The following is a 22,393-nucleotide window of genomic DNA, read 5'->3' as shown; positions in this document are numbered from 1 at the left end:
AGCTACTGTTGCTGGAATTGTTAATAGTATTCTTAAGCTAACACAAACATTTGGAAACAGGTCACCAAGTCTGTACTCTGCTAACAAGTTCAACAGATCTAATGGCTTTAACTGTGCATTTACAAAATTTGTTTTATGTACTGAGGGTAAATGTTGCATATCTTTTCTAAAATCATCACCGTTAAGGTTAGCAGGATATTGCTCTGATAAAGATAAACCTTTTCTCTCCACATCACTTTCAGACATGGTGAGATATTTCCACAAGAAATCAATTTTTTCTGCCAACTGCTTAACAGCATTGAAGTGGACAGTTAATCCTGCTATAACATTTCTTGCTATAACATTTATAGCAGGATTAACAGGACAGTTAATCCTGCTATAACCAAAACGTAGATCACAAACTTTCTGAAGTAGGCCTCTTCTGGCGTATCATCTGTGTCTTTCACTTCCTCTAAGTTAGTATCAGGTGTGCTGTCATCATGTGGCCTTGCCCTCTTGTGCCTAACTCCACCACCTCTATGGGAGAGGTTTTTCCCCCTATTTTTAGGTTTGACACAACCAATTTGGCTTCATTCCACATGCATTTCCAGTTGTTCTGAAGTTTTGTCAGATCTGTGAGGAGAGTTTCTATGTTTGCTACTTCAACATCCAGTGTGGCATCTCTAGTTTGGATGACCTTGTTGCAAATATCTATGCCAGTTAATATTTTGTACCACACAGGCAAAAGATGTCACATATAATAAAACTCCATTTATTTATATTTATTTATTTATTGTTAAATTTATATACCGCCTTTCATTAAAAATAATCCCAAGGCGGTTTACAAAAGTTAAAAAACATATAATAAAAATGACAGTTAAAAGTATTAAGCTAAACATATGAAAACAAATCTGATTTAAAATATATAATATACAAACATAAAAACTGTACATGGATGGACTTCATTTCTTGTTTTGGCCATCAAATTTAGTTCTAGGAGGTCTTCCATTGCCAATTTAATGCCAGGCAAGTGACCTGTAAAAGGCTTTACACATTCAACATGGTCTGACCATCTTGTTTCAGACATACCATGAAGAGAACAACCAATATAGTTTTGTAGTAATTCCCACAGCTTAGGACTGGAACTGAACAGGTGGTACAGTGTTTGAATTCTTCCGAAAAAGGTTATTGCTCCAGGTATGTATTCAGTAGCATTATTTCCACATAGGTTGAGTGTGTGACAACTGCAAGGTGAAAAAATTGCTGTTGAGCATTGTTCTTGTATTTTTGCTTGTGCACTGTTGTATTTCACAGCCATATTTGCCCCATTATCGTAGGTTTGAGCTCTACAATCACTGAGAGGAATAGCATGTGCTTTCAATGTATCAGTTATCAACTGAGCAATTTCTTACCTCTTTTGTTGCTACAGTCTGCAAACTTGAGGAATCTTTCTTGAATCTCATACTGCGTTTCTTTTAAAAGTACATATCTCAAAAGAAATGTTTGTTCAATACGGGAGGAATCTGGTGTGGCATCTACTATTACTGCAAAGTACTTTGCAGATTGCCCCTCCAGCAAAATGTGTTGTTTCACAAGATTTGAACATTCTGCAATAAATTCATTTTGTGAGTCAGGGGACAGATAATGAACTTGAAGCCACTCACTCCTTTTCTGTGACTCCTCTACACTTAGCACATGTTCCTGAAAGATGGGGTCCAACCTGGAGAGCAGTTCAATGAGTCCTTAAAAAGTGTCCATTGTTTGAATCATCAATTCGATGGGCTGAAACCAGTAAATGCCAGACCAGAGATGCCAAGAGGCACACAAGTGGTCTGCTGGAGAGATCACGTGAATTGACACGCCCCTCCACACCCACACCCACACCCCCAACCAGGAGGAAAAGGAAAGGCGGGAGTGGTTTCCTTGAGCTCAAACCACAAGAATGGAAAGCTGGACAGACAGTAGGCTCCATGCAGAGCTAGGAAGCTCTTTCCAGCAAGGTGGCTTCTCTTATCTTTCTATCAGCTGCTGCATGTTCTTGTTAAACTGCCCTCTCTTTATTCAAGAAACAAGAACAGACAGAGGGGTTTCCCGTTAATACCTCCTTCACCACCACCACCACATACCCGCTTTGGGGTCTACATTGTCCCTTTCCAACCCCAGCGCAGCATCCCTCCAGTCACTGCTGCAGGAGGTGTCTACTTGTGTTTCTTTTTCAGTTGTGAGCTCTTTGGGGACAGGGAGGGACGGAGCCATCGCATTTATCATTTATTTTTAAACCACTTTGAAAATCAGTATGTCTTTCATACACATTTTTGTTGCACTGAAATGCTAATGGGAGGTCACTCCCCAAAGGGTTTCCTTGTTTTGTAAACTTGTTTATAATACATACATAATAATAAATGATGTGGTATGTTAAGCTGCTTCTCTACTCCAAATACCTCCTGAAGCATTTTGCTTTGGGGTGGGTTGTTTTGCTTGTTTGTGGGGTTAAAAAACAGTTCATGGGCAATTCACTTGAATAAAAAAATTTTTGATCACCGTTTAAATCACTTTTTAAATTATGTGAGCTCAGTGGATGAAGACCTGGGCATTCTGTTTTCCTTGCTATTCTGCAGATCTTAAGAGTATGGCTGCTTCCAATGCTTGGCTTCTGAGCATTCAGAGGGCCTCCTCCTCTCAATAGTCCAACAGCCTGTGTCAAAACACATGCCTGCCATCTGGGAATGGCCTTTGGAAAAAAAAAAACTTTTTAAAAAAGGGTATTAAAAAGGCAGACATGATGAAACTGTCAGGGGTGATAGACCTCTTTGAGGGAATAAAGCCCCCCTGAACTGCAGACACAGGTATGGGAGTTTCCAAGAAAGCCTTTCACATTTTGAAGGTTTTTTATTTGTTTTTTTAAGTAAGGTGCCAGGCCACTTGTTTAGTCCTCTTAGGCAATGACAGAACCTTCTTTTGCTCCAGTCTTGTGTACTGAGATACAGTGTCTCCATAGCCTCTGTCCTGCCAGCAGCCGTTACAGGACAGAGCTGTTTTTCCGTTGCCTGGCATGGTGCCTTGGTTTTCGTTCTCCTCCTCCCACAATTAGAAGAGGGCGAGAGGGTGAAAGTGATGGGTGGAGAGGAGCAGAGAGCGGCACAAAAGATCTCCCCAACACTTCTTTCTCTGCTCCCTCCTCTTGTTCACCAAATGTGTAGTAGGAGGGGGCAGACCTTTGAGCTGGAATATAACCATAAACAGTAGTATCTGTTATGCCTCCTGTTGCCTTCCTGTGCTTCCTCGTTGGATTGTGAATCTTTTTCTTGTGCACAGACTGACCAGTTTCCCTGTAGTTGCTGGACAGATGGTCAGAGAGATCATGTGAATGGGATAAAAGGCTTTTTTCCTCCTTCTGGGGAGTCCGATCACTTGATGCTGCTTCCCAGGTTCCTCTGGAAGCCTCTTGCTGCCATTTCTCTGTAGAGACAGAACCAGCAAGTCAGCACTAGAAGTGACCCTTCCTTCCGCCCCCACCCTCCTCAGCCAAGCATTGTCCACGCTGAGCTCCAACCCTAAATATTTTTGGAAATCTCCCTTTTCCTCTGCAGTCACCCAACGCTATGGCTCCAAGGGTTCCCCAACCCTGGTATATTAGGCAACTGTCAACACATGTATAATTAACACACGATCAGACCTTCCTATAAAGATTTGGGGATGGCGACATAACATCTGCTCTGCATGCAGAAAGTTCCAGGTTCAATCCCTGGCAGCAGGGGCGTAACAAGGCTGGAGTGGGCCCAGAGACAAAATTTTAAAATGGGCCCCTCGCTGATACACACACACACACACTTCACAATATATAGTGCACTCACATCCCCATTATGCCAGCTTCTCTAGAAAACTCCACTCCCTCGCTTTAACCCCGTCCCTCCACCCTCCCATGGGGAAGAGCGCTCCCGGCTCAGAGTTGCTTCTGCAGACAAGGACTTTGCTGCATGCATGCTGCCTTTGCTCCGAACTTGGGGTTGGCTTTTCCACAGCACCTAATCTCTGCAGGTGTTGGGGAGTCATGTGACTTGCCTCTGGGGGGGCCCTCGAGGCATGGGGCCCCCCAGGCAGCCGCCTCCCCTTGCCTAATGGTAGTTACGCCCCTGCCTGGCAGCATCTCCAAGTAGGGCAGGGAAAGACTCTTTCCTGACACCTTGGAGAGCAGATGCCAGGCCGTGCGGACAATACTGAGCTAGATGGAGCTGTGGTCTGACTCAGTATAAGGGAACTTCCTGTTTTCCAGGCAGCCAGAAATGCAAAGAGCAAAGGAAACCAAAAGAAGCTAAAAAGGGACACCCATCCATCCTTCAGTTTGTAAAACCAGACAAGGCTGGGGATGTGCATGGAACCAGCGCCTGCCGGTCTGAAGGCGGGGGGGGGGGACACCTTGAAGGGTGGGGGCAGGGGCTCTTACTCCTCCCACTGCATTTCCACCGCTGGCCCTATATTTGCAAATGACCCTGAGCTGTTTGGGGGCTACAGCTCCCATCACCTCCAGCCACACTGGCCAATAGCAGGGAGGCTGGGAGCCATGGTGCAACAGCAGCTGGGTGGCCAAAGCTGTGCAGCCATATGCAGATGGCAGAGAGACATTACTCACTTGACACTTTGGAGTAGATTTCTATCTTTCCCAGGCATTTTTCTGCAGAGACAGAATCAGAGAGTCAGAGCTGGAAGGGTCCATAGAGATCATCCAGGCTCACCTTCGGCATTACAACCCCCCACCCCCAATGATGTTCTTCTAGCAGTTTCCCCAACAGTGAGGAGGTAAGGAGATCCCACAAGCTATCCGTATAATTCTTACAATTAGGAAGTCTTTTCTGGTATCAGTCCACCACCTGCTTTGCTTTCAAATAACCCCATTGCCTCTGATCCATCCTTGTGTTCAAAGAAACACTTTAGGACAGCTCAGAGCAACAAAAGGAGAAGTGCTAACACTGATGGAAGAGACATCAACGTTGAAATAAACTGAAGGATAAAGGTGCCTTTGAGATGGTAAAGTTGGTGCGCTTCTCACCCATCTGTGGAAACATACAGAGAACCCTCCAAGCAACAGACTCTCTTAAGGCAGGACTGGGTCCCCAGGCAAGAGGTTTAGTATATTTGGGGCTTCGGATTTGAATGCTGAAGGTTGCCAGGAGGAAAGGGAGGATAGCAGACAAACCCACTAATGTCTCAGAAGAGCTTCTTAGGAAGTGTGTGTGTGGGGGGGGGGGGATCTGTTTATGCAAGATGCAGAACCTCAAAGGTCACTAGGACTTCATTGTCAACGTGTACTGGACTCCAGGAAAAAAAACTGAAAGGAAAGGACTCATCTGTGGGTTGCTTGAACGGAGGAGATAATGTGGAGGAGTGCAGTGCTGGGGAGGAAAGCCCCAGCAAGCCACGTGGGGTCAGGCAAGCAACAGGGCAAGCGGTGATGACAAACCCTAAGTGGATGTAGCAGCTGGATATGGGAGTTTGATAATACTCCCTTGTCATGGACAGATCATTATTTGGTGGGGTTTAGTTTGACTGCTTTGTCTACCCTCTGCAGGGGTGGTGGACCAATTAGAATGGGCCACACCCGAAGACTTCTGGATCTGCTTGGTTTCCAGACCAGTGGATTGTTTCTGGTGTCCAGAGCTGGCGAATCTGTTGAGGCCCTGGTGAATCTCTGGAATGTGGAGACAGCCCAAACTATTGACAAGGTAGCTCCTAAATGCCCTCTCGAGATTGGTGGAAACTATTCTGCACCTTGGGGTTTTTTGGGAGCTTAGGGTGATGAAACAACTTGGATGAGGGCTGGAACTATGCTGGAGGAAGACTCGTGATGAATCTGACCGAACACAGGCTAGAGCCCATTTTAGGGACTCCTCTGTGGCTGGACCTCTCAGCAGCATTCAATATCATCAACCATGGTATCCTTCTGAACCGCCTCTCAAATATGGGGATTGGAGGCACTGCTTTTGAGTGACTTTGGCGATGGGGGAGGGCCCTACCAAGATTTTGTCCCCTGGCCCCCGGGGATCTCACTACACCCTGGTCTGCAGGCTCTGGTCTGGGGAACAGGGGAAGAGGGAAGAACCAGGAAGAAAGGCTGCAGCAGAGAAGGAAGCAGCAGTGGTGCTACTGGCTGGAGACTGTGACAGTGTCTGCTGCTGTTATCTGTGATTCCAGATCTTGGAGGGGGGCAGAGGCACAGCTGCAGAGGAGGAGTGAGTAGGGATGTGCAAACAGGTTCGATGTTCGATAAGTTCGATGTCGAACCTGTTTGGTTCGACGGTCCAGGGTCAAACCGAACCATCCCGTTTGGTCCGACCCCGGACAGAACACCCCCCGCTTGTTCAGGTGGTTTGCGAATGTTTTGGGTGAAAAATAAGTAAGCAAATAAATAAATAAATAAATAAAGATTTTTAACCTTACTCCCTTCGAAGGAGTTCCTGAAGGCGGCGGGGTGTGTGTCCCCGCGGAGGTTCCCCCTCCCTCCGCCGGCTTTCTTTATGCCCCCCTCCGGCCGGTTTGGCTGCTTTTTGGCCAGTTTTCAGCCTTCCCTGCTCGGCGACCATTTTGGAGGCTGCATGCCGGCGTGATTGGCCCCTGCATGGCCTGGGATGAAAACGTTTGTGAACCCCACCCCCTGGACCGGGGGGGGGGGTTCAAGGGGGTGCCGGACCAAACTAGCCTGGTTGGGTTTCGGTCCCAACTCGAACTGAACTGGGCCAACCAGTTCTATGTACACCCCTAGGAGTGAGTAGAACAGCCATGCTAGCAAGGACTGGCTGGCAGGTCCATGCTGCACAAGTGAGGAGGAGAGGGAGCCTCCCGGGAAGGAACAGAGAAGGATTAGGGGCACAGAGGTGGTGTGGTACATGCACACAAACACATGCAAATGAATTCCATTGACTTACTGTGATATTTGATTTTCAGAACCAGCAGTATAATAAATGCCACTACGACAAATGCCAGAATAGTTCCTACGTTGACCCCAAAAAGTACCGAGGCTGAAAGAGGACAAACACATGTCAACTCAAGACTGGTAGCAACTCACCAGGGACCCAGCCAAAGATTATGAGAACCTTGAAGCTGCTGTGAACATAACATAAGAACAGCCCTGCTGGATCAGGCCCAAGGCCCATCTAGTCCAGCATCCTGTTTCTCACAGTGGCCCACCAGATGCCTCTGGGGAGCCCACAGGCAAGAGGTATGTGCATGCCCTCTCTCTTATTGTTGCTCCCCTGCAACTTCTAGATCATTTATGAACAATTTAAGACCACTGGTTACAGCACAGATCCCTGGGGGACCCCACTTCTTACTTCCCTCCATTATGAAAACTGTCCATTTATTTATTCATTTATTCATTCATTATTATTATTACATTTATATCCCGCTCTTCCTCCAAGGAGCCCAGAGCGGTGTACTACATACTTGAGTTTCTCTTTCACAACAACCCTGTGAAGTAGGTTAGGCTGAGAGAGAAGTGACTGGCCCAGAGTCACCCAGCTAGTTTCATGGCTGAATGGGGATTTGAACTCGGGTCTCCCCGGTTCTAGTCCAGCACTCTAACCACTACACCACGCTGGCTCTCATTTATAACTACCCTCTGTCCTTCAACTAGTTACCAAACCACACATGAACCTGTCCCCTCATCCCATAACTACTCAAGAACCTTTGTCAAAACCTTTTTGGAAGTCCAAGTATACTATGTCAACCAGATCCCCTTTATCCACATGCCTGTTGACTCTCTCAAAGAACTCCAAAAGGTTGGTGAAGCAAGACTTGCCCTTGCAGAAGCCATGCTGGTTCTCCTTCAGCAAGGCCTGTTCTATAGGTTTATAGCAAGTAAGCTTTCCATCAATTTACCAGGTACAAAAGTTAAACTAAGAAATTCCCCATGTCAGACCAATGCATAAAAGTCTGAAGAATACAATGGACTATATATATCTGCCTATGATGAGTAGGCAGGCATGAAAGAGACAGCAGCCGCCTGAGTAGAGATTTTTTTGTGGAAAAGGCATTGCCTGAGACATAAAGAGATATATCAGTTAATATTTGCCCATGAGGCAGAGGGGTCACCTTGAAACTGGCTCAGAACCCAGGTGCCTCTCGGCACTGGCACTTCTACAGTGTGTTTCCAGACTTACAGAGCATTACCAGCTCTTTCAACTTGACACTTTATGGAGTGGAATCTGTGATTCTTGGCACTTCCACAGAGTGGTATTTACCATCGTATTTGAGGATATCCACGCCGGTGGATTGAACATTTTGAGACAGTACATTGTTTGTTCCTTTATGACCCATTGGGCATTTATTAAGATTGTAAAAATCGACATTGGTGGTTATTATCTTACATATCTATTTCACTTGCTACCTCCTGATGTATACACACATGTGAACATTTGGTTGATTTATACCATTCAAGCTATGTATATACATTTATGTTTGTATATTAAGCATTTTGGGATTTTGTATATTCTATTGTTTATTTTTACTGTTTATAGTGTTGTGATTATTTCACTATGTTGTTTTTGATTTATGTATTATATATTTTCAGTTTATACTTATGTTTTTGGCATCTTCAGGGGAAGCAATTTTCTTTATGATGGTTTATCTAGGCATTCTCTTCAGAGAGTCCTATAAAGAAGTTTAATAAGATATATATAGTCCATTGTATTCTTCAGACTTTTATGCATTGGTCTGACACGGGGGATTTCTTTGTTTTTAGCCCTGTGTGGTCCCCAGTTTGGGCATTGGCACAGAAGTTAAACTAACCAGCCTGTAGTTTCCTGGATCCCTTTTTGAAAATGGAACTTACATTAACAACTTTCCAGGCCTCTGATACAGAGCCTGACTGTAGGGACAAGTTACATACTTCTGCTAAGAGATCAGCATTTCACATTTGAGTTCCTTCAGAAATAACCCTTGGGTGGATACCATCTTTGGCGCAGTTTTTTAGCCTCCAAGTCTGAGAAGCTCAGTTCCGAAATATATGGACAGTATTCTCCACTGTGAGGACAGATGCAAAGAACTCATTCAACTTCTCTGCAATCTCCTTATCCTCCTTAATAATCCCTTTCATGCCCTCAACATCTCCCTGGAAGGTTTCCTGCTTCTGATATATTTAAATAAGTTTTTGTTATTCCCCTTGACACTTCTAGCAATATGCTCCTCAAACTCTCTTTTTGCATCCTTTATTGTCTCCTTGCATTTCTTTTGCCAGCATTTATGTTTCTTTCTGAACTCTTCATTTAGGCAGGACTTCCATTTTCTGAAGGAAGTCGTCTTCCCTTTGATAGCTTCGCTGACTCTACTTGTTAACCATGCTGGCATCCTTCTGAACTTGGTGGTACTCTTCCTCCTTTTTGGTATACATTCCAAGTGCACCTCGAACTATGCACCATCTTCATGCAAAGACATGTTCCACCCCTGACCTATGCAGTTTTCCCATCACAGAATCCTCTCCTCCTCATGAAAACCCATCAGAGCCCAGCACTGCGGGACTTCAGGGAACCTATCAATGCTGCTTTTAAAAAAAGTTATTATTAAAAAGGCTTTTTTGAACGTATTTTCCCCTCTGCCTAGCTAGATTAATTCAGAGTTCCTGTTTCCCTTGTGCAAAGGAATTACCTCCTTTTCTTCCAAGGGTCACCCTGTCCACCTTCTTTTGGCACTCACATCCACCCCCTCCAGATTTCTACATGTGTGTGTGGTGGTGGGGGGGCACATGCATCTCCTGCTTTATACCCAAAGCACATACAGGATCCGTATGTGTTGATGTAGTAGTTGCAGCTGCTGCTGTGTGGTCCCCTCCTCCCCCCACCCCCCTGAGAGAACATTTACCTACCCAAATTGCTACACCCTCCCTCTCCTCCCAGTCTCTCACCAGGCTCCACCCAGGCCAAGTCCAGAGGCTCCTGAAGGCCATCATGTTCCACATGGCACTTGTAGTGGTCCCTGTCTTTGGGGTCAATCTTTATGCTGATCCAGGTGTGGTAGGTCCCATCTGAGTTGGGAGTGACACCCCTGCGGGATGTGTTCCACTTCCAGACCTCCCCATCCTTCCTCCAGGTGGCATTGATCTGCTTGGGGTAGAAGCCATCAGCTCGACAGACAAGGATCTCCTGGCCATTACGGTGCACCTTCACTGTCGGGGACTCTGCAAAAATGACACCATTCATCTTAATACTGAAACATTTGGTTGAGTGACTGCTATGCTACATGCTGAACTTTGATAGCAGGAAGATTCTTATTAAGAGGAGTTTGGATGACTTCATGGAGGAGAGGTCTATCAATGGCTACTAGTCGGAGGGCTGTGGGCCACCTCCAGCCTCAAAGGCAGGATGCCTCTGAGTACCAGTTGCAGGGGAGTAATGGCAGGAGAGAGGGCATGCCCTCAACTCCTGTCTGTGGCTTCCAGCGGCATCTGGTGGGCCACTGTGCGAAACAGGATGCTGGACTAGATGGGCCTTCTTGGGCCTGAGCCAGCAGGGCTGTTCTTATATTCTTATGAAGGCACCCCAGATGGTTGTCTGGTACACCATGTCCCTGTAACACCCCCAGGAAATGAAAAGCTCCCCAAAAGGTTATATTTCCCCAACTACTGAAAGACAACTAGTAGTGGTTCTTTGATTTGCCCGGTGAGCTCCTTCAGGATACTTTAAAATATTTCCAGGCCACCATGGCTGAACTGGTTATGATCTCTGTGTTAAATGAAAGAATATGATGGAAACTGCCTGGGTGTGTACACTGTTTCAACTTCCCTAGCCAAGTACCATCTTTCCCATAACCCAGTTCTAGTCTTCTACCTTCCCAATGTCAGCTGGGGTGTGTGTTTGCTCACTTAAGAACATAAGCACAGTCCTGCTGGCTCAGGCCCAAGGCCCATCTAGTCCAGCATCCTGTTTCACACGGTGGCCCACAAGATGCCACTGGAAGCCCACAGGCAGCAGTTGAGGACATGCCCATAAACATGAGGAAATTTGCCCATAATAATCCGTTATCTCTCACCAGGAGTCAGGTGTGGATGAGCAGGTCAGGTAACCAGGTGAGGTCATGCAATAGCATGAAGGGAGGCAATACCTACATCTGTATGCTCAGCTGGGAGTTTAATCTTCTCCTTCATTGGGTCAGTAACAGTTGCCTCTGTGAGGGCTTGGCCTCAACTGGCCCTCCATCTAAACTCCTGCTGACACCAGTTTAGGATTTTTAGCTCTTTGGACTGGTTCCACTCCCAGTCACTGTCTCTCAAAAATAACAAAAACTCAGTAGTGTGGTAAATCAACAAGGCAAGTAGGCATGAGGTGGGAACAAAACAGAGACAATGGTAAAATCGTGGGGGGGAAAGAATAGGTTTACTGTAATAACAGTGAGGCTGTTCTCACGATCGGCTAAAATCGGGCTAGGGAAGCCTAGCCCGATTTTAGCAGAATGTGAGAACCACTGGGCTTGCAGGCAAGCCCGGTTGCCTCAAAGCAGGTCACCCGCTTGCAAAGCCCTCCCCTTAGCCCAGGTTAGCGGAGTGAGTGCTCCGCTAACCGGGGTTTCTGGATTGTGTATTTCTGCGGCACGGCTCTGCGGCACGGCAACTCACGAGGCGACCCCCGACCAGGAGGCTAAAAAGCAGCCTCCTGGCTTGGGAGTCTCTTCAGTATGCTCTGCGCACTTGCACAGAGCATGCTGGAACTTCTGGGGGCCGTGCAGCCCCTGAATTCCCAAGCCCCCGCCGGCTCCACGATGGAGCCGGCAGTCATGTGGCTGGCCAATCCAGCCACCCAGGGTTTCCCTTTCGATTGTCTGCAGGGAGAGCAGGCTAAGCAAACCCACTCTGGGTGTGTCTCACCGATCGTGAGACTCGCCTCATTGTGTGTTTTTTTTAAGGACAGGAACAAACAGGGGGAAATTTAGTTAATAGTGGTGATGATATATACATTATCCCTTATTCCAGAAAAGCTTTTAAGACGTCTTTCAATGCATAAGTATTTAAAGAGATCTTAAAATCTTGTCTTAAATTCAGTTAGGCAAGAGTACAATTTAACATATAAAACAAACAAGCTTGCTAGCCTTTTAAAACAAGGCCTAGCAGGTTACAGTAGGGCCAGCTCCCTCACTGCTCATTCTCCAGCAGCTTCAGCCCATCCTACTCAGTTACTCTTCCAGCTTCTTGGCTCACACAGCAGTCTGCTGCTCCCCTTCGCTCCAACCCTCTCTTTTTATTCACTTCTCCCCGCCCCCACAAGAGGGTTGGTGTACACACCAACCAATCAGGGCGATTCTTACCTCCGGCAACCAGAACCTTCTATCTCCGCCTGGAGACAACCAACCAGCACACCTTTTGACGAGCAACCTTTTACCTCAGACTTAACTGTCAGTCAGAGACTGCACATCTTTAACCTTGCAGAGCTTTACAGAACCATAGGGAATATCGAACAAACCAATACCCAGAAAATAATCCACAAAACATAAAGGGAAGGAGTCATTCCTTCATAGCGCCTTTCTTGGGTCACCAATTCCTTGCTTCTTCATGCCTCTTTGTCACATGCCTGTCTCCCTTTTTGAAAATGCCTTAAAAGAATTTTATTAAAACCACACACGTTTTTAGAGGAAAAACTCCTACCCAAAACATCCAAGCCTGTACAGTCTAAAAGAAATTTATACTCCAGTGATCTTAAGCTGGACATACTAGTAATAGTAAACCAACAAGTATTTGCACAATGAAGTTATGAGTGTATAAGAAAATCACATTGCTGCACAAAATTGCATATTGTGTTCTTGTGCACAAGTTACCTGTGATATAAACAGATAGAAGCCACACAGCAGGGGCCACACCACAGGTTGCACAGAATGTTGTGCAACTGTAAGAATGCAAGCTCCAGACTTAGAAGAATTAGCTTGTGCAACAGCCTTGTGCTTTCACAGCATGTCTGTGTAGGTGCTTCATTAGTCTGGAAGTCTGCCATTAGGCTGGTTCACACAATAAGAACATAAGAACAGCCCTGCTGGATCAGGCACAAGGCCCATCTAGTCCAGCATCCTGTTTCGCACAGTGGCCCACCACAATCATGAGGAGTGCAGGAGAAGCCAACTACCCTACAGAAGCTATGCGCGCACCCATTTTCTGCTCGTGCGTGAGTTAAAAACAATGTCTGGGGCACCAGCAGTGACCGTGTGCTAAGCAGCAGCAGGGCTGGAGGGCTCCCTCCTATCCAGCACCTGTACCCAGGTCTTTAATGAGGTGAAATTAAAAGCTCTCTGATCCAGCTGCTACTTAGCACACAATCACTGTCGGTGCCTCTGACCTTGTTTTTAGCCTACTTTCTAGTAGGCTTATGAGATCTCCTCGCATTCTCTGTGTGTGTCCCCATCAACTTTGCAACATCTGGACCAATGTGAAACGAATCGGGTACAGTTGTAGGGACACCTTAACGGCGTAGTTTGTGATGATGTCATCCACCCCAATCCAAGATGGAGGACATGTGAACATTTGAGGCACAAGTGGGCTAACATGTGGACCATCTAACCGATATGAACCAAATTTAGTCCAATTGTAGGGATAGTGAAAGGAAAGTAGGCAGATTTACTTCTTACTAGAACAACTTGCTAACTCTCGCATGAGCAGAAAACGGGACTGCGCACAGTTCCTGAATTAGGGCAGGAGACTTCTTCTACCCTATTAATAGTTGTGGCTTGAGGCCTTGCTTTTCACATGGCTATTTTCAATCACAGGGTCTAACTAAAATTTTATATATTGCATAACTATAGTTAGCCACCTAATGGCGGAGCGGGGAAGTAACCTGCCTAGAGAGCAAGAGGCTGTTGGTTGGAATTCCCACTGGTGTGTTTCCCAGAATATGGGAAACTCCTATATCTGGCAACAGTGATATAGGAAGGTGCTGAAAGGCATCATCTCATACTGAGTGGGAGAAGGCAATGCTAAACCCCTCCTGTATTCTACCAAGGAAACCACATGGCTCTGTGGTTGCCAGGAGTCAACACTGACTCGACGGCACAACCTTTCCTTTATAACTATAGTTACAAGATGTGTAGCAGATTAAGGGCAGACCATGGAGTTTACTGGAGATAACCAAAATACATGGTTATTATAGCACCAATTATGAGAAGGAGAAGGGAATGCAGATGGAAGGCCTGGATTTCATTCAGAGCAGAAACAAATGATGCAGAGTGGAGATAGCATTCTATACACAGAAAGATGGTTTCTTCCCTTTAAAATGGAGTTCACACATGCAGCCCACATCTAGTTGTAGTTCAGAATGGTCCAGAAACCCAGGAAAAAGGTTCACCACAAGGCTGCTCTGATCATGTAACAATTAGTTCTCAGTCAGGCTCTGTCTAAGCAGCACCAGACTGAAGCACCAGACTTGTATCATTTCAAACTGCAGGTGCAAGTGAGAAACATGCACTTTAGAACACGCTAAAAAGAAAAAAATGAGAAATGTGAGAAATGAGCAGTTGAAAGAGGGAAAATGTTAGTTTTGCTCTGGTCTCCTACTTTTAGGGAGTATTTTAATTGAATCTGGGGAAATGCAAACAATATATATACACTTTCCTGTTCCAATTGTATCTGATGTGGCACAGTCCTAGAGTTCTACAAGCTGCAGAAAGTATGTATTGACCATTAAATGGCTGGTTGGAGAGGAGTGGAGAATTGAGGAATTATCACCCTCTCCCCACATGCCTTCTCTTTCTCACCTGTCCTCAGAAGAGTCTCTTCCCCATAGTACAGGTATTTTTGCAGCCTCTCAATGCATTCCTCTTCCAGGTACTTTCCCCATATTTTAGCAATGTCTGGATCAGCCTCCCACTTCCTCTTGGTGTCTTGGGCCTCAGCATCGGCTGCCGTCCAAGTGAAGGTCTCCTTGTCCAGGCTGATGAAGTCCCTCCCATCGTAGCCGCACTGCATAAACCTTCCTTTCTGCTTCTTGTCTTTGCTCAGCTCACAGCCAACCAGGCACTGCCAAGTATGAAGCCCTGAAGATGACACAGAAAGCACGATCATCAGAGCTGCGGCGTGGCAGTCTCTCCTCCTGCAAATCCCAAATCTCTAGTGTTGTAGTTTTTGCAATTCCTGTACCAACCAAATAAATGACATGGAGGGATGGGAAAGGAATTGTGTGTGCAGAGGGGATTGAGAGATAAATGGTGGTTGTTTCCCATCTTCTTCCTCTGTTGGGGTGCTTTACTGGCCAAGATAAAAAGTGACAAAGTCAAGCAATTGTCCTTCTGTTGTTCTTTCAAAAAGAAAGGCAACTGTATTCTTGTACTCCCAAAGAGAGAGGCTCTGACCTGCCTTTTTCCACCTCAACTATTTGTTTTATTTATTTATTTTTTACATTTATGTCCCACTCTTCCTCCGAGGAGCTCAGAGCAGTGTACATGGTTATTTTTATCCTCTCAACAACCCTGTGAGGTACGTTATGCTGAGAGATATGTGACTGGCCCATAGTCACCCAGTGAGTTTCCTTGTTGAATGGGGATTTGAACTCAGGTCTTCCTGGTCCTAGTCCAACACTCTAACCACTACGCTAAACTTGAAGGATATGGAAATGAAGTGGTAGGCAGGTCTGGCTGGTTTTGCCCATTTCAAAATGGCCCTTTTCCTTGGATAAAAATTAGGACTACCCTCAACTAAGACTCCCAGTAGTTTCCATTGGGGTTCCTGAGTCATGGGCGTTACAAATCCTGAGTGTCAAGAGGGAAGATCTGGTGATGTCAAGAGCCCCCAATCCTTGAAAGATTTTATTTATTTTTTAAATCTACTAGGACAAAATTCTACTAAGCTCAAGATGTGAAAGCCCAGGAAAATCAGGGAGGGGATTTGGTCCAAATTTTTGAAAGGATTATTTTTCCAGCTTTTCCACTGAACACCCCTCCTTTTTTTCAGAACTGATTTTTTAAAAAAATTAACTACATTGTTACAACCAGCAATACAGCTGCAGAACTCTTGGATCCAAGAATCAAAAATAGTAAAGTTAATAATGACGGTATTGCTACATTTGTCCAGAATGATGACTAAATCATACCCCTCAGTGTCTTGCAAGTGACGACCAAATAGTGTTTCTAACACTCCAGTTTCAGTACTAAGAATCACTGCCAGTTCTTCCCCCTCCATCAACACACACTGTTACGCAGGGTTGAAAACTGTATTCCACTTGCTGCTTACTTAGCAATAACTGGTCCAGATATATAGTCCAAGAGACTGTTTACCTAACCAAATACTACTGATGGGATCGTGTAAGTAGAGGGAGATATGCTTCCCCTACCACATTACCCCAACGCCAGTCTCCTCCATCCTGCACACCTTCCAACAGAAAGGGAATTTAGAAGCACTTCCCCATTTATCCACTGAAGAAGCCATCTCTCACCCCCACACAGAACTTGCATTTGCCTTATAATAATAATTATGATGATGATGATGATGATTTGGGAGAGCAGGGCACAGTTCTACTCCACATATTATTATTATTATTATTATTATTATTATTATTATTATTATTATGTGGAGTGGAACTGTGCCCTGCTCTCCCAAATCATCTCAGGGTGTGAACTGCCAGCTAGGAGTGTGCACGGTTTGGTCCGGCACAATTCAAAAGACCGCCGGACCGGTCCAGCGGTCCAGATGGGTGGGGGACTGTTGCTTTAAGCGGGGGTGGTGGTGGTGGTAGTACTCCCCCCTCCCCCCCGCTCTTCCCCCTCCGGCGCTGGTCATTTGAAAAATCTTCTTGGGGCGGCTGAGTTCCTCTGCCACCCCTGCCCCCGTCGTTGTTTGTAAAGCCTTCAAAGAGACGAGCGCTTGCGCTGCACAGGGCACATGCATGCAGGGCGCATGCGCGCCGCTAGGGCTCGTCTCTTTGAAGGCTTTACAAACAACGACGGGGGCAGGGGCGGCAGAGGAACTCTGCCGCCCCAAGAAGATTTTTCAAATGACCAGCGCCGGAGGGGGAAGAGCGGCGGGGGGGGGTAAGTACTACCACCCACCCCCCGCTTAAAACAACAGTCCCCCCCCATGCCGGACCGGGGGTGCACCAGACCATGCACACCCCTACTGCCAGCTGGGGTGGGGGAGCAGTTCTTATGCATTTCCCTCCCGATACAAGACTGGTTCATTGCTCTTGACCAGAGTCCCCTTTAACAGAGATTCCCAGATGTTGTTGACTACGACTCCCAGAATCCCCAGCCAAAGCCCATTGCAGCCGGGGATGCTGGGAGTTGTAGGGAATCCCTGTTAGAGGGAACACTGCTCTTGACCTGTCATATGTTTTTAAATGTTTTAAATCTTTTAAATGATTTTAATTGTTAATTGATGTTTTAAATGATTTTAATTGTAAACTACCCAGAGATGCAAGCTTTGGGCGGTATAGAAATATTTTAAATAAATAATAAATAAATAAATAAATATGGGGGCACACAAGTCTTCCCCTTTTCACTTCCCTTTTGTTTTATTCAAATTGAAGAGGAGGCTTCTGGGGGGTGGGGCACATCACTTTCCCTCTATGACAGCAGTTATCTTTCCCCACTGCCTGTCTCTGGGAGGGAGAAATATCAAACTCATGCCTCTCTCCTCTCCACTCACCTCCATTCTGTTCGTAACGACTTTGCAAGATCACAAAGGCCTCTTCAAAATCCTTATCAGCTATCCGTGCAAGATGGGTCTCCCGCTTCCAGAACTGGGGATCCTCTTCCTCTACCTTCCCCATCCAGGGGACTTGAGGCTGATCCATCCTTATATTGCTGTCATAGCGAGTGATGAGTTGGTCATCCACGTATCCTACCTGAGTGAACCTGGGAAGACCTTGGATGGGTTCCGACACCCCCAGGTAGAAATGCCGCAGGGAGTGCGAGGAGGAGGCTGGAAAGAAAAAGAGAAGGGCAGAATGGGGTGTGTGTGTTGCAGCCCAGAGAACCCAAAACCATGGTCCTTCAAAGATCCTGACACCCTATGGCAGCCCTCACTCCAATTTAGGAAGCCTAGGGTATGTCTGCCTGTGAGCTGGGGTGTGTGTCTGCCTTTAAGTACAGAAGATATCCTAGGCAGGATATGGGGAGGAACAACAGAACGAAATCTCAGGAAACCAAAGAGGAGAGAGGTGTGGGGGCATCACCCCACTTGCCTGCCTCTTCTCACCTCCCCCTCCATCCCCACAGCATTGCATCTCTCACCCTCCTCTCCCACCTCCCACTGCTAGCCACCTCCATGCCAGCCAGGGCCTCCTTTTCCTACTTCCAAGTAACAGAGATGAGTGGCTGGCTGCACGCTGTGGGGTGGGTGGGAGAATGGCACACACTACACGCATGCCATGCTGGGAGGATGAGGAACAGTGGCATCAGGGATGTAGCAAGGTTGGAGTGGGCCCAGAGACAAGATTTTAAAATGGCGCTCCCTCACTGAAGCTCAGCTCATGAAGCAAAGAAATCTTAAATGAGGCTGAATAGTGGTAACAAAAAGCATAGTGAATTTTTATTATATCTATCTATCTATCTATCTATCTGTCTATCTATCTCTTATGTGCCACAATAGAACATCATCCTAAATTATCTTTTTAAAGGTTTTGTAAATTGTGGATGATGCAAGTCATTTAATGGTACTAGAGAAAGACATGCTGTTCTGGTAGCTCCAGGTCTTAACACTCACATTGATTTTGGAGGATGAATACAACTGAAGGAAGCCCGGGCGGGTGCGCGGCTGGGGGAGTCAGTCATGTGACTTGCCTCTGCGGGGGGGGCCCAAGGCAGTGGGTCCCCAGACAACTGTCTCCCCTTGCCTTATTATAGTTATGTCCCTGAGTGGCATGCAATTTCAAGGGGTCTGGTCCTACAACCATCGCCTCAAGTAACCTCATAGCCAGGCCTAGACACTGACTCACTTCCCCCCCACCCCAAAACTGAAAGGGAAGAGTCAGGGATGGCTGGAGCAGCAGACCTGGGGACTCATAGCACCAGTAGAAGCTACTGTTCAGTAGCAGTGAGAGCAGACAGGAAACGTAATTAGTAGAAAAACCTTGTGAAGAAACCTATGAAGACTATTCAGTTGGTCCAACAGGAAGTGAGGTTGGTGAGCGCTGAAAACACCCACTGAAAGCAGCAGACAGAAAAGCAGCTGGGGTGGGATGATCAGGAGAATGTTCAAAACACTTTTTCCGGATTCAGCACAAAGCAGACACAACCCAATGGGAAGACAGAAAATGCTGAGTGCACATTATGGTCCTCTCTTCACTGTTGCTAGGACTGTTGAGGGGTGTAACAAAGTTGGAGTTAGGGATGTGCACGAACCGAGGTCCGTGCACTGGTTCGGCGCTGAACCGGTTCGGACAGGGTCCGGACCAGTTTGGCACTGAGTGGAGGGGAACGGCGAGCGGGAGCTTTAAAAAAAAAGAGGAGAGCACCTCATACAGCTTCCTGCTGGGGTGGCAATTGTGCCAAGAACCCACACGTGGCACTGGCGGACACTATGCCAGTGCGCAGATTCTTGGGACAAGTGCCACCTCAGCAGGAAGCTGCGTGGGGTGGCAGAGAGCAGGTAAGGACCGCTGCATCAAACCAAGGTTCATGCACTGGTTTGGCTCCAAACGGGCTCAGTGCTGCAGGTAGGGGAGTGGCGAGTGGGAGCTTTAAAGAAGAGCTTGCCTGCTCCTCTTTTTTTTGAAGCTTCTGCTTGCCGCTCTCCTCCCCATGGCAACAAACCAGTTTGGTGCCAAGCCAGCGCACGAAGCTTGGTTCCTGCACATCCCTAGTTGGAGTTGGCCCTGGAACAAGTAATGAAGATAGGCCCTTTAGCCCCCTGCCTTCTTCTCCCCCACCCCCTTTCCCATGTCTTTGATGCAGAAGAACTATATGGACATGGTGAAAAACAAAACGTTCTTGGCATGCCCTTTCCCTCCCTCCAGGGACTTTTATGCATAGCAGGTTTTACTGTGGGTTTATGGGGAGGTTTTACTGCGAACTTGAAGTTGTCCCAAAAAACCACTGGAAATAGTGGATTTTTTTTAAATCCCGGATTTAAATCAGGCTACACTCTAACAAGCAGTGAAAAACCTGAATTGTGTGCGAACTGTTCCCCAGGGACTTCGGGGTAAATCTAACCGATATGTGAACGCAACCCTCAGATGCGAGTTAAAGGGCTTCAAAAGCCCCATGTGAAAAGCTTCCAGTGCAAACAACGGCTCACACTCTAATCAGAAGCAAGGGGATTCTGCAGATGGCACCTTGAAATTGCTTCGCTACATATAGACCAGGTGCTGTCCATTCGTATGATCTGGGGTTTGACATCGTTTTGCATAAGGAGCCCTTCGCACAGCCATTGCCTGTTTGGGATTTTGACGTTTCAGGCTTAACACACGTATGCGCATCAGCTGGCTTTCTGAGTTTTGAGAACAGTTTTGCAGGCTTGCTGGGATAACTTGAGGAGAGCTGGTCTTGTGGTAGCAAGCATGACTTGTCCCCATAGCTAAGCAGGGTCTGCCCTGGTTGCATCTGAATGGGAGACTTGATGTGTGAACACTGCAAGATATTCCCCTCAGGGGATGAAGCCGCTCTGGGAAGAGCAGAAGGTTCCAAGTTCCCTCCCTGGCTTCTCCAAGATAGGACAAGATTTATTTATTTTTAATAGGACAAGATTTTTTTTATTGAACCAACAAACTACCAAAGCATACAGTACGTTGCCAAAGCACAATTATATACAAAGTGGTTGTTTGTACATGATATATCTACAAAGATTTACACACAAGGGTTTGGAAACCCACAAGGTTATGAAGTATATGCAGGTAGTCCTGTAACTCGGGGGTGGGGGATTACAAGGCACATCAGGTAAAGGGGCGGGGCGGTTATGTCCGACATCCATTTCCACAATTTGTCCCATTGCTGTTTAGAAGAGATACTCTTGTCTTTTTGCACATAACCATACAAAATTTTCCAGGAGAGATTCCTGCCTGCAACCTTGGAGAAGCCGCTGCCAGTCTGTGAAGACAATACTGAGCAAGATAGACCAATGGTCTGACTCAGTATATGGCAGTTTCCTATGTTCCTAAGTTCCTAACTCCGAAGTAAATGATTTAGTTCAACATTTACTCAGAAGTAAATTATTTAGGGGCTTCCTCTTAAGTAAGAGCTCATAGTAGGATTGCAGCTGTAGAAGTGTGGCTTGCTTTTAGAGGTGTGTGTGTGGATCGCCAATTGTTTCTTTTTTGGCAAGGGTCTGCTGCCCTTGCACCAATTCAAGGAGAGGAGAGGGGAAGGGAAGGAAGGCAAGTGAAAGCCCTTAGTCACCTGCCCCCTCCTCCTTTCTCTCCCCCCCCCCCCGCCCAAGCTTCAGAGAAAGAGGAAGTGTAAAATCTGACAGGGCTAACTCTGACCGGCTTCAGAACATGTTTCCCAGACAGCCGGCCCTTCTCTCTTGGACCCAGAGTCATTTGGCTCCTTTATGGCTAGGCCCCTGGGACAAGCCGGACTGTCCCTGCATGCACGCACACACACCCAGACATAGTTCCTGCCCCAGAAGCCAGAGCACTTACAAAACATACAAGTTAGGAATACAGATTCACAAAATCCGCTCCACGCTCACTCTGTTTGGGCTGCAGAGAAACATGTCTGGGGAAACATGTTTGTTTTGAATAGCCAAGCCTCCTCCTTGGCAGATCTAAGGCAGGCTGTGAAGAAATCGGGCCAGTAGGAAAAGTTTTGTTACCCCAAACCGGAACTACTCCATCCTGTTCCCCCTTAAGAAAGGAATACATGAAAACGGCGAAGTCCAGGAGGAGGATTTTGCGGAGGGGGGGGGACCTCTCTGCCCCTCTTCTTTTAACATGATCAGAAACTGCTTTGTACTTTGGCCGGGTGGAATTCCTGCCCCGCTGCCTGCTTGGCTCCCTCCCGCCCCCCCGCCCAAGCACATGGGGGTCTGTTTAGCCCTCGGAGTCACTCACCACCAGAGAAGCCCCGCCGTGGAACGGAGGCAGCGACAGCAGCTGACCCCAAGAGCAAGCAGAGGCGCCCGCAAAGCAGCCCCGACATCTCGACCTAAAGCGGAGAGGCTTCTTGCACCGGCTGATTCAGTCTTCATTGAGGCTTTCCGCTTCCGCATGCCCTGGCCTGTAGCCTTAAGAGAAACAGATGGGGTGGGTGGAGAGGGAGTAGTCGTGGTTCCATTTGGGCACGACTTGCAAGGTGGAGAGGGGAGTGTACTCTAACTTTTTGGAGTTAATTGAGGACCAAACACGCATGTGGACAAAGGTGATCCGATGGACATAGTATACTTGGACTTCCAAGAAAGCTTTTGACAAAGTCCCCCACCACAGGCTCTTGAATCTTAGCAATCACATGCGATAATAATGAGTTGACTTGCCTGGACTTGAAAGTCTGGGGCGGTATACAAATTTGAAAAATAAAATAAATAAAA

At 46.7% G+C, this 22,393-nt stretch overlaps 1 protein-coding gene and 1 long non-coding RNA gene across 3 annotated transcripts; one reads left to right on the top strand and one right to left on the bottom strand.

Moving 5' to 3' along the window:
• Positions 1 to 737: 737 nt before the first annotated feature.
• On the bottom strand, positions 738 to 22,081 carry LOC128342308 (major histocompatibility complex class I-related gene protein-like). 2 transcript variants are annotated; one of them, XM_053289488.1, is made up of 7 exons: positions 21,921 to 22,081; positions 17,576 to 17,851; positions 14,695 to 14,973; positions 9,872 to 10,144; positions 6,900 to 6,992; positions 4,610 to 4,651; positions 738 to 3,438 (listed from the first exon to the last, which is right to left on the bottom strand). In XM_053289488.1, exons 1-7 carry the CDS (start codon positions 22,006 to 22,008, stop codon positions 2,999 to 3,001), a joined length of 1,491 nt encoding a protein of 496 aa, XP_053145463.1. In that variant the 5' UTR covers positions 22,009 to 22,081; the 3' UTR covers positions 738 to 2,998. The 2 variants fall into 2 exon arrangements, with proteins under 2 accessions (XP_053145463.1, XP_053145464.1); XM_053289489.1 differs by lacking the exon at positions 14,695 to 14,973.
• Positions 4,419 to 9,552, top strand: LOC128342338 (uncharacterized). The gene is made up of 3 exons (XR_008314912.1): positions 4,419 to 5,699; positions 6,919 to 7,192; positions 9,241 to 9,552. It is a non-coding gene; the product is annotated as an uncharacterized LOC128342338 (long non-coding RNA).
• Positions 22,082 to 22,393: the final 312 nt, after the last annotated feature.

Source organism: Hemicordylus capensis, chromosome 2, assembly GCF_027244095.1.
Source record: "Hemicordylus capensis ecotype Gifberg chromosome 2, rHemCap1.1.pri, whole genome shotgun sequence".
NCBI classification, from domain to species: domain Eukaryota; kingdom Metazoa; phylum Chordata; class Lepidosauria; order Squamata; family Cordylidae; genus Hemicordylus; species Hemicordylus capensis.
This window is presented reverse-complemented; position numbering and strand designations above follow the sequence as displayed.